General features: G+C 40.0%; 1 protein-coding gene across 1 annotated transcript in view; it reads right to left on the bottom strand.

Moving 5' to 3' along the window:
* The window catches only part of LOC124796305 (glycine-rich protein DOT1-like), a 53532-nt gene extending 44726 nt beyond the window's left edge, over positions 1-8806 (bottom strand). The window contains exon 1 of the mRNA XM_047260431.1: positions 8757-8806. Within this exon, the coding sequence (XP_047116387.1) occupies positions 8757-8774 (18 nt within the window). The 5' untranslated portion in view covers positions 8775-8806. The remainder of the gene's footprint in view (positions 1-8756) is intronic.
* Between the last annotated feature and the right edge of the window lie 6509 nt (positions 8807-15315).

Genomic DNA, 15315 nt, shown 5'->3' with positions numbered 1-15315 from the left:
TTTAAATAATAGAAAAAAACAGATGAGTAGGGTTCCCACTCAGAGGGTTCCGTAAAAACTTAATTATCTATATATAAATAGACCGTCCACCCAGGAATTAAGGATCTCGATGATTTTTGTGAGTTATTGATATCGATACTGGGAAGGTATCGCTTCCGGGAATCCCAAGTCTTTCGAGAATGGTCCAATTTTAAGTTGAAATTTTTGTGTCATTTTGCATTTGATGTTGTACTTTTCCATTTATGTCATCAATTTGGGAGTTATATTAACGTGCTATGCTAACCCGCCAGGGTAGCCGAGAGCGCTACTGCGCTGCTTCCTGGACTCGGGTAGGCGCGCCGGCCCCAGATCGAATCCGCCCGGTGGATTAACGACGTGGGCCGGTGTCCCAGCCAGCCTGAATGTGGTTTTTAGGTAGTTTTCCACATCCCGCTAGGTGAATACCGGGCTGGTCCCCACGTTCCGCCTCAGTTACACGCGTCGTAGACATCTGAAACATGTCCGCACTATTTCACGCTTTACAGTAGACGCAGACAGTTGGGGTACACTGGTTCCATCCTGGGGGGGGGGGGGGGGGGGCTACGGGGTGGTGGCAGGAAGGGCATCCGGCCATCCCTAAAACTAACATTGCCAAATCCGTTGTAACCACGCCGACCCTGCGATTAATGTGGGACTATGGCGTAAGCGAAAGAAAGACAGAACGATTAAGTGCTATGCTAACTGGAAATTACAAATGTTTGCCTTTGCTGCTCTCGTTCCTGTTGCGATTACTGGTAAGATTTGACGGCAGTCTGCACAGAAGGAAATGGTACAACTGGCCACAGACCTGTTCTGCTCTGTGAAACGCTTCAGCGGATGTTTTATGGGATACCAGAACCTCATCCCAAACAATGGAAATGCAGTCCTGCATCAGTCACCACGATACTGTCCGCCCCGGTAGCTGAGTGGTCAGCGCGACAGAATGTCAATTCCAAGGGCCCGGGTTAGATTCCCGGCTGGCTCGGAGATTTTCTCCGCTCCGGGACTGGGTGTTGTGTTGTCCTAATCATCATAATTTCATTCCCATCGACGCGCAAGTGGCGTCAAATCGAAAGACTTGCACCCGGCGAACGGTCTACCCGACGGGAGGCCCTAGCCACACGACGACAACAACCACTATACTTTGTTTTGAAATATTGTAAGTGTTGTACACGTCATAGGCATAGAGTGTCAGGGAAATTCTGAATGCAGAATGAAAACTGTGTAAAGGACCAGTGGTGTTATCGTCTGCGTGGTGCGGTAGTTTGGCAGCCTTACGCCTATCACCGCTAGATGGGAACGCATCGTTCCCAAAGCGGCAGGAGATTTCAGTTCATCGCTGCTCAGCGAATTAGAACGAAATATTTATAAATTATATATATACAAATCTTGCTTATGAATCACTCTACCTGCTACTAAAAATCAGATCAAATTCACTACAGTAGTTCCCGAGATTTCTGATGGATTACGAATGCAGTGTGCTTTTGTTACGGTAAAAAATATTTTTGTGTGATGTAATAACAAAATTAACAGTTTTCTGGTTTTTTCCTTTACTAGTATTGTGAAACCTTACTCACTGCCAAATTTTATGATTCTACAAAAACTGGAAATGCCCTATAGTTTATTATGAGTGAGTTTGCGACTATCATAAAATTTTCATATCTACTAATTGCATTGACCTAGGAACTTAAACTTTTTACACCGCAAAGGGACCCTAAACGTAAGTGACATACATTTCAACTTGATGTCTCTACCCATTCACGAGGAAAGAAGGTCTTAACACGTGGATAGACAGACAAAAAACACCAAAAAATATATTTTATGGGATATAATTTTAGATTAACAATTTTCGGATTTTTTCTTGTATATACACAGCGAAACCTTGCTACTGGCTAAATTTCATGATTCTAGATCAAAGGGAAGTACCATAAAGGTTTTGATGAATGAGTTTGCGAATGTCAAAATATGTAACCTAAATGGCCGTATCCTTTGACTGCAATGGCCTAGAAGCTTAATTTTTACACCTTGGTATTCGGCATAAATTTCAGCTTGACACTTCTATCCGCTCCCTAGAAAACGGGGTCTTAACAGGCAGGCGGACGCACCAACGGACAACAAACAGATATTACATGCGTTCCGTTAATACCTATTGAGGTAGGGACTTTAAAAAGGCCACTTCCCGCTTATTGTCAGATATAATCCAGTAAAACTCATTTCGCACAGGGTCTTGTGCAAAACATCTTTCTAACGTGGAAAATGAATATTTGATATTTGCAGCAAAAGGAATTTCTTTTAATATTGGCACGTTTTTTTATCGATATGAAAGTCCTCATCGTTTGTCAAAAGGTCGACTTTTCGAAACTTTCTATAATGTCACGATCGTTATTTTAATGGTGGTTTTTAATTTATTATTATTTTTTATTTTTATTATTTAGTTTTGAAATTATAATTTAATTTTATATTATTCTGGCTTTGGCTAACTGAATCTTCAATTAAATCAAGAGAAACTACGTACTTGAAAAATCATGTAATAACATTTTTTTTAAATATTAAAATTGGAATTTAAATACCACCATCATGATTGATATCTTTCTTTTTAGCTAGGCACCTCTACCGGGATTGTCTGTTGGCGCATATAATTTTGGGACATGATATACGCCTAAAAACTATCAGATTTTGTTTTGTGAAAAGTGGAACTTTAGATGCAGGTTCTATTCTGAAGACAAACCAAACTTATTTCACTGATTGGTGCCGTTAAAACGTGATCATTCACTAACAGACATCCCCATACAAACCAAGCCACATTTAACTATCGAATTCATGAAAAAAAGCTGAGGAAAAAAGGTATGATTAGTCGTAATAACAAATACAATGATATCAAACAGTTATTATTATGCAAAATAGGCACAAATAACAAAACCTCTACATAATGTTGGACAAGCAATAATTTGTTGACCGTACCAGACAATGGCTGACTAGGACGAGAGAGAGCAAAATGTTGCCGGTCTTTGTTGCCTTAAAATTACACAGATAATAGAATTACAGAGATATTAATTTCATTGTAATCGCAGTGTCTATTAAGCATCGATAAAATCGTCTCAGTGCTGCTGCGCGAAAACACAGTCACGAGATCCGCTAACACTTGTTGGGGGAACATTTCAATTCCTGGCAACATCCTTTACATTCTTCCTCGGTGATTCCAGTAACCATGTCGTTTATTTTGGCGTTCCCTTTAGAAGTAACCTATCGTTCCAGCTCTCTGATAATGAATCCTCATACCTCCCCATATGGAAGGCTGAGCCATCTTCTGTGCTAATGAAATAGCGCACTCGCTGATTACAGCTAAGTCACTAATTAAGTTAACCAACTAAGTTAAGCGTGTGAGGAAATTTCTGGTAAAGATATGAAGTTCAGGGAAAAATGTAAGAGTATTTGTGTATGCTAAGTATTTATACACCAATCCTTGATTTAAGTACCAACATACTTATCGTTTCCAAAGTAAAGTTTGGAAGGTAGGAGACGAGGTACTGGCAGAAGTAAAGCTGTGAGTACCGGGCGTGAGTCGTGCATCGGTAGCCCAGATGGTAGAGCACTTGCCCGCGAAAGGCAAAGGTCCCGAGTTCGAGTCTCGGTCGGGCACACAGTTTTAATCTGCCAGGAAGTTTCATACTTATCGTTGTTAATACAAATGCATTTTATTCTTAAGACAGACGCAATAAGAGCGTTGTTTGGGTACTCTTATCTCCATAGGAGGATAAGAGTATGCATTCAGCTTGCTTTTGAAATTCTTCAATATTGATGACAGAGAAAGGTCTAACACTTTCATAAACGGCACAATATTCAAGCTAACATTCTTTACACTTATCACCCTGCATCCACGCGTCTGGGCTAATGCAGTTTATCGAGATATGTTTTCTGAGGAACTATGACTCACCAACGTTAATGATACTGCACTCACATAGTTCATACGTATGATTTCAGAAATCTGCACAGAGCGTTGATGCCACATCAAATATAACGACGTTGACAAATTTGATGTTGCTGAACACAGCCTGATAAACACACGATTATTTTGATAAACAGAAATCTTATCCCATACATCTACCTACAGGGATTCTGTCGTCAAAGAAACCGTTGAGATCAGAATGTTCAGCAACATCTTTAGACGTGATAGCACCCAGCATTTCATGCTGGAAGGATACAGAAATAAAATAATATAATAACGAAGAAATAATTGAATCAACATTGCTAGTACAGATATCAACATAATTTCTGACAGTATATGGAGAACCCGTGACTTCATAACGTTTCCATAAAAAAAATTCTGCCAACAAAATAAAGTACCATACGACCTATTCGCTGTGATGAATGGCAGCTTTCTGTAAATGCGAAAAAATGTAGGCTAATACAGTTGAATAGGAAAAATAACCGTGTAAAGTTCGAATAATTGTTGGTGTACTGCTTGTCACAGTCAGGAAGAGTAAATAACGTTGCAAAGCTACGAATTGGTATGGTCACGTTGAGGTCGGTAATAGGGGAGGCAAATAGTAGACTTCGGTTTATTTCGAGAACTTTAGGGAAATGTAGCTCATCTATGGAGGAGATGACGAATAGAGCCATTCTTGAGTAATGTTCGAGTGAGTAATTCGTATCAGATCGGATTAAAGGAAGACAGCGAAGCAATTCAGAAGTGTGCTGCTAGATTTGTTACTGTTAGCTTCGATCAATAAGCGAGTGTTGCGGAGATGCGTCGTTATTTCAAACGGGAATCTCTGGAGGGAAGCCGACGTTCTTTTCGAGAAACGCTGTTGAGAAATGAATAGTTCATTCCTGTTAGCTGCTTATAGTGTATTATTCTATCGTATTATAAGCTTATTTCGCGTCATTGACAGTTTCTTGGACAACCTGCAATAATTACACAAAGTACAGACGTCATCAATTAGATGGTAGTTTACAAAGGTATACTTCTGTTAAGTTTTTCATTTATATACTGCATCTGTGACTGGTCGCTGTTTTCTTAGTGTCTGATATTACAAACAATTATGTTTTTCATAAGATTTGACAGTTGGTTCTATTTTGACAGCTTATTAATTTGGTACAGTTTTACTTACATTACGTTGTTATAACGTATTTAGCTATATACTGGATTTCTATGCGCTCCTAATTTTCTTGCTGTCTTATATTTTGAATGATTACGTATTTTTTGTAATATTTGACAGCTGCTTCTACATTGACAGCCTTACAGCTTGATCCAGAGATGCTGTTTGTGCACACTGTTTAAACATACATCTCTGGATCAAGCTGTAAGGTTGTCAATATAGAAACAGCTGTCGAACATTGCAAAAAATACATAATTTTTCACAATATAAGACAGCCAGAAAATAGCGACGAGACAGAGCTGCAGTATGTACATACGTTATGAACAACTTAACGTAAGTACGCCTTTGTACATATTCTATGTAAACTACCATCTACTTGACGACATGTATACTATGTATAATGACCGTAAGTTGTACTAGAAAATGGCATAACGCCGAAACAAGCATTGAGTACGAACGAATAATAAACTCTAACCAACTAACAGGAATTAACAATTCATTAAAATATCATACTGTGACCCATATTACGCTGCAGGCTCTACGATGCCGAAACTATTGATAAAATTTAGAGAATGTGTCTTTGCGGCTGACTGCAGAACGATTCTACTGCCGCCAACATACTTTTCACTTAAAGACTGCGGAGAGAAAATACGTGTAGCCGGGGCTCGTACGCAGGTATATTGATAGTCGCTTTTCCCTCGCTCCACCTGCGAGTGAAACAGGAAGGGGAAGTAGAGGATATCATCGAATAAATCCGCATAACATTTATCCTAGACTTCGGACTTAATTCGCTTACCGCGAATTCCTTGGCATCAGCTGTACTGGACAGAGCTCTAATACCCAATAGTGACATACGAAAATTTGTGCCGGACCGGGAATTGAAACCACATTTCCGGCTCACCGCGGTCGGTCGCCTTAACCACTTCGGCTCCTCGGACCGATGCAAACTTCCGTATGTCACACCGTCTACGCCCTTTTATCGTAGTCCATTAAATTCATCATTTAACTCTCACAACATTACTTGGATTCCCGCAACAGGGAGAATGAGCCAACGAGGACTCGAGACCAATGCTGTTATCATCACATGCCCTTCTAGTCTGACTGAACGGGCACTGTTGAAGACAAAGGAAATTCGGGTTCGACTCCCTGTCCGGCAAAAAAGTTCACTATTTGGTAATAGAAAGCAACCTAATACAGCTGATGCCAAAGATACCGCATTCAGCGAATTAATTTCGAAGTATTTCGTACAGTTGTGAATCGTCAACAGTGTCTGTTCTATCAGACATACATGCGCAAATTTATCCAAGAGACCGTTTAAAAAATAACGAAACAGTACTAGTAGCGTCTGGAAAGTAAGATGATAATGCATCAACTGCAGCTATAGTTGTAAAACTACCGTAGACTACCATAAGTAAGTGTAGACTGCGGTAGTTTTCCTAGTAGGTTTGATCACTTAAGGTCGTATGCACTTTACCTGTACGTTGGATGTGTTACATACCTAGGGTGTTACCTCATAACGATAGCTTTCTTTACGTACGCGATCAATGTACTACTAGATTCCCCTAGGAACCGAAAGCGATGAACAGGCTATAAACTGAATAAGGATATATAAACGATTCATTTTTTTTCTGTTACGTAGTTATCCTCCTGTCTTTTACTTAAGAATATCACTGACCTCAGTTTGCAGTAGGATTTTGGAGCATATACTGTACTCGAACATTATGAATCACCTTGAAGAAAACGACTTATTGATACATAACCAACACGTATTCATAAAATATCGTTCTTGTGCAACACAGCTAGCTCTTTATTCCCATGAAGTAATGAGTGCTGTCGACAAGGGATCTCAGATCGATTCCATATTTTAGATTTCCAGAAGCGTTTTGATACCGTTCCTCACAAGCGACTATTAATCAAATTGCTTACATATGGAGTATCGTCTCAGTTGTGTGACTGGATTCGTGACTTCCTCTGAGAGAGGTAACAGTTCGTAGCGATAGACGGTAAATAATCGAGTAGAACAGAAGTGATATCCGGCGTTCCACAAGGTAGTGTCATAGGCCCTTTCGAATAAATACCTAGGAACTACAATTACGAGCAACTTAAATTGGAAAGGCCACATAGAAAATATTGTGAGGAAGGCGAAACAAAGACTGCGCTTTGTTGGCAGAACACTTAGAAGATGCGACAAACCCACTAAAGAGACAGCCTACATTACACTTGTCCGTCCTCTGCTGGAATATTGCTGCGCGGTATGGGATCGTTACCAAAATGGTTCAAATGGCTCTGAGCACTATGGGACTCAACTGCTGTGGTCATAAGTCCCCTAGAACTTAGAACTACTGAAACCTAACTAACCTAAGGACATCACACACATCCATATTCGAGGCAGGATTCGAACCTGCGACCGTAGCGGTCGTGCGGTTCCAGACTGTAGCGCCTTTAACCGCTCGGCCACTCCGGCCGGCGGGATCGTTACCAGGTAGGGTTGACGGACGACATCGAAAAAGTGCAAAGAAGGGCAGCTCGCATCGTGTTATTGCGCAATAGGGGAGAAAGTGTCACTGATACGATACGCGAGTTGGGGTGGCAGTCACTGGAACAAAGGTGGATTTCTTTGCGGCGAGATCTATTTACGAAATTTCAGTCACCAACTTTCTCTTCCGAATGCGAAAATATTTTGCTGACACCCGCCAACGTAGGGAGAAATGATCATCATAATAAAATAAGAGAAATCAGATATCGAACGGAAAGATTTGGGTGTTCCTTTTTCGCACGCGTCATACGAGAGTGGAATGGTAGAGAAGTAGTATGTAAATGGTTCGATTAACCCTCTGCCAGGCACTTAAGTGTGAATTGCAGAGTAACCATGTAGATGTAGATGCAGATGTAAACAGTATTTATAGCAAAACTGAAATTGTCGATGTTTAATTCAGATTTTATTCGAAAAACTCTTGATTGTTAACGGAAACAGAGGAAAGTTGTAGTAAAAATAATTGAAAACAATACAGATTTATCATACGGCGCTAGAAAACGCAATTACTTAAACATAAATACAATATACAAAAATGCAAAACGAAAGTATATCAAACTTCGCTACAAAACTTCGTCGAATTTATATAAAAGCTTTCGCATCTATGGATATTATCGAGATAATCTTGACTTTGATCATGATAAAGAACGTTCTATTGAGCACAAAATAACAACAATAATCATATATTTTTTATGTTTGTGCATGTAAACTGTACTTGCAGAAAAAGTAAATGTTTTTGGCTACTTAAAAGCGCAGAAGTTACACGATCGACTAATTTTTATTACTTATGAAATACAGTGTATATTCTGTAAGAGTATAAAATGAACAATGAACGAACAACGAATTATGTGCAGCTCTAATTATGTGCAAAACAAACAAACAAACAAAAAAGACAAAGAGAAGTTGTCGGCTCCCAGCTCGTGTCTTACACATTCATTTATGTTTCTTTCCCTACCATTTCTACCAGTACTAATGGTAATCCTTGCATTTACCACATTATTAGATCATTTGTGTAGTGTAGCAAAACTGGTGAGCCGTAGTTTCGGTAGAACGCAACTCTAGTTGCGGCAACAGAAACTGCCGGGACCGTGGAGACTGGTACTCACAAACGTCGCGAGCCGCATGTCTTGTGGTGAGGCGTGCGTACTGCGTTGCTGCTGCGAGGCGTGTGCGGAGGCCGGCGCGTGCCCCATCTTTATAGCCGCTCCGCCCCCGCCGCCGCCGCCGCCGCCTCCACCCCCACGGGGCGTCAGCCGGCGCCTCTCGCCGCCCGCCTTTTTGCAGGCCGCTCACCGCCCGACAACAATACGAGAGGAGAGCAATGGAGAGCACGGCCGAGAGCGCGTGTTTTTCGGAGCGCGGCGCGCGGCGAGAGTGGCCATCGCCGGCTCGGATGTCCGCGGGCTGCCGGTCGCTGTGCAATGCCATGCTTCTAGCGGAGCACCGGGTTACCCACTTGTCTGGTCACTTTGTGGCGGTGATTCACAAGTGCAGCGATAGGCAACTCGCAGTACGAAAGGAACACCGCGTAATACAGGGTCTTTCAAAAACATTCATCCGATTTCATGAGAAAGCACTTACTATATTAATTCCTTCACCAAAGAAGACGAAGTAAATATTCCTGAATTCCAATCAAGAAAAACTGCCAAGATGAGGAACATAGAAGTAAATATCCTCGGTGTAACAAAGCAGCTTAAATCACTTAATAAAGGCAAGGCCTCCGGTCCAGATAGTATACCAGTCAGGTTCCTCTCAGAGTACGCTGATAAAATAGCTCCATATTTAGCAATTATATACAACCACTCGCTCACAGAAAGATACGTACCTAAAGACTGGAAAATTGCTCAAGTCACACCAATACCCAAAAAGGGAAGTAGAAAAAAAATGGTTCAAATGGCTCTGAGCACTATGGGGCTTAACAGCTGAGGTCGTCAGTCCCCTAGAACTTAGAACTACTTAAACCTAACTAACCTAAGGACATCTCACACATCCATGCCCGATGCAGGATTCGAACCTGCGACCGCAGCGGTGGCACGGTTCCAGACTGAAGCGCCTAGAACCGCTCGGCCACTCCGGCCGGCAGGGAAGTAGAAGTAATCCGCTGAATTACTGACATATATCACTGACGTCGATTTGCAGTAGGGTTTTAGAACATATACTGTATTCGAACATTATGAAGTACCCCGAAGAAAACAATTTATTGACATATAGTGAGCACGGTTTCAGAAAATATCGTTCTTGGGAAACACAACTAGCTCTTTATACTCTGAAGTAATAAGCGCTATCGACAGGGGATGTCAAATTGATTCCATATTTTTAGATTCCCAGAAGGCTTTCGACACAGTTCCTCACAAGCGTCTTCTAATCAAACTGCGTGCCTACGAAGTATCGCCTTAGTTGTGTTACTGGATTCGTGATTTCCTGTCAGAAAGGTCACAGTTCGTAGTAATGGACGGAAAGTCATCGAGTAAAACAGAAGTAATATCCGGCGTTCCCCGAGGAAGTGTTATAGGTCCTCTATTGTTCCTGATCTATATTAACGACATAGGAGACAATTTGAGTAGCCGTCTTAGACTGTTTGCAGATGATGCTGTCGTTTACCTTCTTGTAAAGTCATCAGATGATAAAAACGACTTGCAAAATGATTTAGATAAGATATCTGCATGGTGCGAAAAGTGGCAATTGACCCTGAATAAAGAAAAGTGCGAAGTTATTCACATGAGTACTAAAAGAAATCAGCTAAATTTCGATTACGCGATAAGTCACACAAAGCTGAGGGTTGTAAATTCAACTAAGTACTTAGGGGTTACAATTACAAATAACCTAAATTGGAACGATCACATAGATAATATTGTGGGCAGAGCAAACCAAAGACTGCGATTCATTGGCAGAACACTTAGAAGGTGCAACAGGTCTACCAAAGAGACTGTTTACACTACGCTTGTCCGCCCTATTCTGGAGTACCGTTGTGCGGTGTGGGATCCGCATCAGGTGGGACTGACGGATGACATCGAAAAAGTACAAAGAAGGGCAGTTCGTTTTGTACCATCGTGAAATAGGGGAGATACTGCCACAGACATGATACGTGAATTGGAGTGGCAATCATTAAAACAAAGGCGTTTTTTGTTGCGACGCGATCTTCTCATGAAATTTCAATCACCAGTTTTCTCCTTCGATTGCGAAAACATTCTGTTGGCACCCACCTACATAGGGAGAAATGATCATCACCATAAAATAAGAGAAATCAGGGCTCGCACGGAAAAATTTACGTGCTCGTGTTTCCCACGTGCCGTTCGAGAGTGGAACGGTAGAGAGACAGCATGAAGGTTGTTCATTGAACCCTCTGCCAGGCACTTTATTGTGAATAGCAGAGTAATCACGTAGATGTAGATGTAGAAGACAATATGTGATGTACGTCTTAACCTTTTACCTTGGCTCAAGTTATAAGTCTCGAAGAAAATAGACACCAGCAGCCGTAATTTTATTAATTATTTTATTTAGTTACCAGTTTCGGTGCCTCATTGGCACCATCTTGAGGCCCCTACACATGTAGCTAGATAAGTCATCTAAATGTCTGTGGTATTATCTTCTCCATAGATGGGAACCTTTTACACCTCTGACAATTGACAGTTATCGTTAGACGGAGAAGTCTACTGTACCCAGTTGGACGTTGTAGTCCCTGTAATAGCACAGACGTTTGGATGACACACCTAGCTACGTGTATACGGGATGAATATGGTGCCAACGAGGCATCGAAACTGGTTGCGTAATAAAATTATGGCTGTTAGTATCAGTTTTCTTTAAATCTTCGACCAGCCGCATTTTATTTACAGAAGATGGAATTACAGAAACAAGTTATAAGTTTCCATTTCATGTGTCTCTGGTGCGGCTAGCCAGCTTCTTTTTATTATCATTCATTTATTTACTTATTTTTGTTCTTGGGGAGCAAAGACCATATTTCAAATGGCAGTTACAGAAGGGTCATATTAACACAATTGCGATTTCCACAGTAGAACAACAAAAAGAAGTCGATGTACAAACATATGTTCTTAATGTAAAATAAACACTATTGGTGGTATAACTATAACACAGAAAATGCTGTACCATACTTACTTAGGTCAGTTACAAACTGTGGCTGGTAAAGCTCAGAAATGGCAGTCCCATCACCCTGCAAAGGACCCGCACCACATTCAGTACTCAGTCTAGCCTCGGAAACAGGACGAATTACTTGAATACGACATGGGCAACAAATAGGAACAAGAGAAAATGGTTTAATGGAGCTTGGAAAGTTGCCACCTGCTCTTAAGGAAGTCGAATTAGCGAAACATTTGAAAGGAAAGGAAATAGATTTTGCGGCAGTTATAGAAACAAAGAAAATACATCTGGAACTATAAATGTTGACGAGTATATTATGATCTACAGTGGAGTAAAGCAAGAACAAAAAGCAAGTAAAGCTGGTGCCATCTACATTCGTAGAAAGTGGGAGGATAAAATACTGGACTATGGATACGTAAATGAACCAATTGTACTACTTAGAATTAAAGGTCCAAGAGGCATCCTAAGAACAATAGCAATTTATGCCCCAGAAGAAGGAAAAATTGACGCGGCCAAGGCCTTTTACAAACCGTTACATGTGATCTTAAAGAGATACAAAAAACATAGATTTCACTTATGGGAGATCTCAATGCTATAATTAGAAATTTCCAATTCCAAAAATAGAAGGGACATTTGGAGAAAACGTATGTTATGAAAACGGAAAAATACTCAGAGATTTTGCTACCTTTAACCATTTAAAAATTACCAATACTTTCTTTAGGAAGAAAGACATACACAAATTTACCTGGTAGCAAATTAGAGATACCCTGGACAGGTTAGAGATACCGCAGTTTATCGAGAAGTGGATACTGCATCAGATCACATCTTATTGGTGTCAGTAATTGACTTCTATGCAAAACCAAAGAAAACAATCAATCAAAAGGAATAAAAACTTCTTAAAGTTTATACTTTACAAGATTGCTCCATATCCAATCTCTATCAAAAGCGGATGACAAAACAGTAGCAAATTTAGAAACGGTAAACCACTTAGAAAAATAATGGAAAAATTTAAAACAGCGGTATTGAACAGACATAACGAGTTTCTGGAGAAGAAAAGGAAATACAGAAAACGTATATTAGTAACGATTTCAACGCCGGAGATGGAAAAAGCAATTAAAGAAAAATAAGAAATTTTCAAGACCTACGTAGACAATCCCACTAATAATAAGTATAATGAATACAAAGAGCAGAGAAATAACGCGAAATGCATAACTCAGAAAGCACACATAGAATCAAGGGAACGCTTCATTATTAACATAGAGCATGATTTGCATGGCAGAGAAACTATCGCTTATAAAGTGATGAAATCACTCAACAGACAAGAAAAATGATCGTATACGTGTTGATAATATGGGAGAGAACGAATGGTTCGCTTATTATAAAAAATCATGGAAGGATGATACTTTAATTCAGAGATTACCTAAACTAAACAACACCAAAGGCCTGGACGATATTGATATGAGAGAACTGACGAAAGCTCTAAAAGCTACAAAAATAGAAAAGCCACTGGTTTAGATAGTATTAATATGGAACTGTGGCATTATGGAGGGTTATTCCTGTATCTAAGACTTAGTCACATATTTAATCAGTGTTGAAGAAATAAGAAGATACCTAAAGACTGGCTGAGAGGCAAAGTAATATCTATCTTTAAGAGGGGGATAAAAATAAATTTAGTAGCTATCGAGGCACAAGCCTCCTGGATTCAGGCTATAAATTTATGCCAAAATCCTGAATGCAAGACGTAAAAATATCATTGAAAAATTAATGTCTCAAGAACAATCAGGTTTTAGAAAAGGGCGGTCAACTGTTGATAATGTATTTACACTGCAACAAGTTATAGAAAGTAGACGAGAGTTCAACAGAGAAACGCATCTCACTTTTGTGAATTTTAAGAAAACTTTCGAAAATGTAAATAGAGAAGTGCTGTCGAATTTCATTTCTGAACGAGGTTATCCACCTCACCTCATAAACGCTATTAAGACCCTATACACAAACATTGGAATTGTTAGATATATGGGAAATTTAACAATAAAGCCGATGAACACAAACAAATATTTTATTTCTCCAACACTCTTCAATACATATGTAGATGAAGTCATCAGTAAATGGAGAATGTTGAACATAAGTGGAGTTCTTTTAGATCGTGACACTACATTATGCTTTGCAGAAGATAGCCTCAAATTACAGCCTAACATTGCCGGTACATAAAACGAAAGTAATGACTTTTCAGGGCAGACAGGAAGATCTAAAACAGTCTTGAATAATAAAGTCTTGGAGCAAGTAAAACATTTTATGTATTTAGGCTGCATCATCAGTTACGAATATAACCAAGACGTGGACTAAAAAATTGAATAAATTTACTTCCATATGTGGAACCATCATTCAAATTTTGCAGAGTAAAAGAATGGCAGTACCAACACATACTTACTAATTAGATTAAAAATCGGTAGTGTCATACTTCAATAGGGAACTTGAAACTTTCAGCACAGGGCAGGAGCATGTAGAGGAACTATGGCTCAAGTTTAAAATAATAGTTGACCTTGCACTGGATAGGTATGTGTCCAGTAGAACAGTTCATAATGGGAGGGGCCCTCCGTGGTATACAGTCACTGTAAAGAAACTTCTAAGGAAACAGAGATTACTGCATAACAGGTGCAAAACAAATTGTAGAGCAATAGATAGAGAAAATGAAACGCGTTTGGCTGTAAAGAGAGCAATGCGTGATTTCTACAGTGACTACCATAGCAGGATATTGTCAAATGATATTTCTCAAAATCCGAAGACATACTGGCCATATGAAGACAAGCGCGGAAAAACGCGCTAACCCTCAAATGTAAAAGCTTAGAGATAAGTGATGCCGTCTGTTGTTGGGTACGGGAACTATCAAAATTGACATCAGTCTCACCCCTAAATATCACATTAGGGTATTTAAGGGTGAGACCAATATCACTGTTGATAGTTCCCGTAGCCAGCAACAGATGACAACACTGCTCCTAGCGAATAAGACAGAAACTGAAATTGAGGGTAGCAAAGTAAAGTTGAATTGTTTAACTCTGTTTTCAAATGTTCTTTTACAAAGGAAAACCCAGGATAACTGCCCCAGTTTAATCGTTGTAGCGCTGAAACTATGAATGAAATAAATATTGGTGTCAGTGGTGTTGAGAAATAGCTGAAATCGTCAAAATTGAACAAAGTTCCAGGGTCCGATGGAATCCCTATCAGTTTCTATACTGAATTTTGAGTAAGTTAGCCCCTCTTTTAACTACAATCTATTGTAGGTGCCTCGAACAAAACACTGTGCCCAGTTCTTGGGAAAAAAGGTCACACCCGTCCACAAGAAGGGTAGTAGAAGTGATCCACAAAACTACTGTCCAATATCCTTGACATCGATTTGTTGTAGAATCTTAGAACATATTCTGAGTTCGAACGTAATGAGATATCTCGAACAGAATGACCTCCTCAATGCCAACCAGCATGGATTCCGCAAACATTGATCATATGAAACCCAGCTCGCACTTTTCTTACATGACACACTGATAGCTTTGAATCAAGGCAGTCTGATAGATGCTG

The sequence above is a fragment of the Schistocerca piceifrons genome, chromosome 4 (assembly GCF_021461385.2).
Source record: "Schistocerca piceifrons isolate TAMUIC-IGC-003096 chromosome 4, iqSchPice1.1, whole genome shotgun sequence".
In the NCBI taxonomy this organism is placed as follows: Eukaryota; Metazoa; Arthropoda; class Insecta; order Orthoptera; family Acrididae; genus Schistocerca; species Schistocerca piceifrons.
The sequence above is the reverse complement of the archived record's forward strand: the minus strand, read 5'-3'. Positions and strand labels throughout refer to the sequence as shown.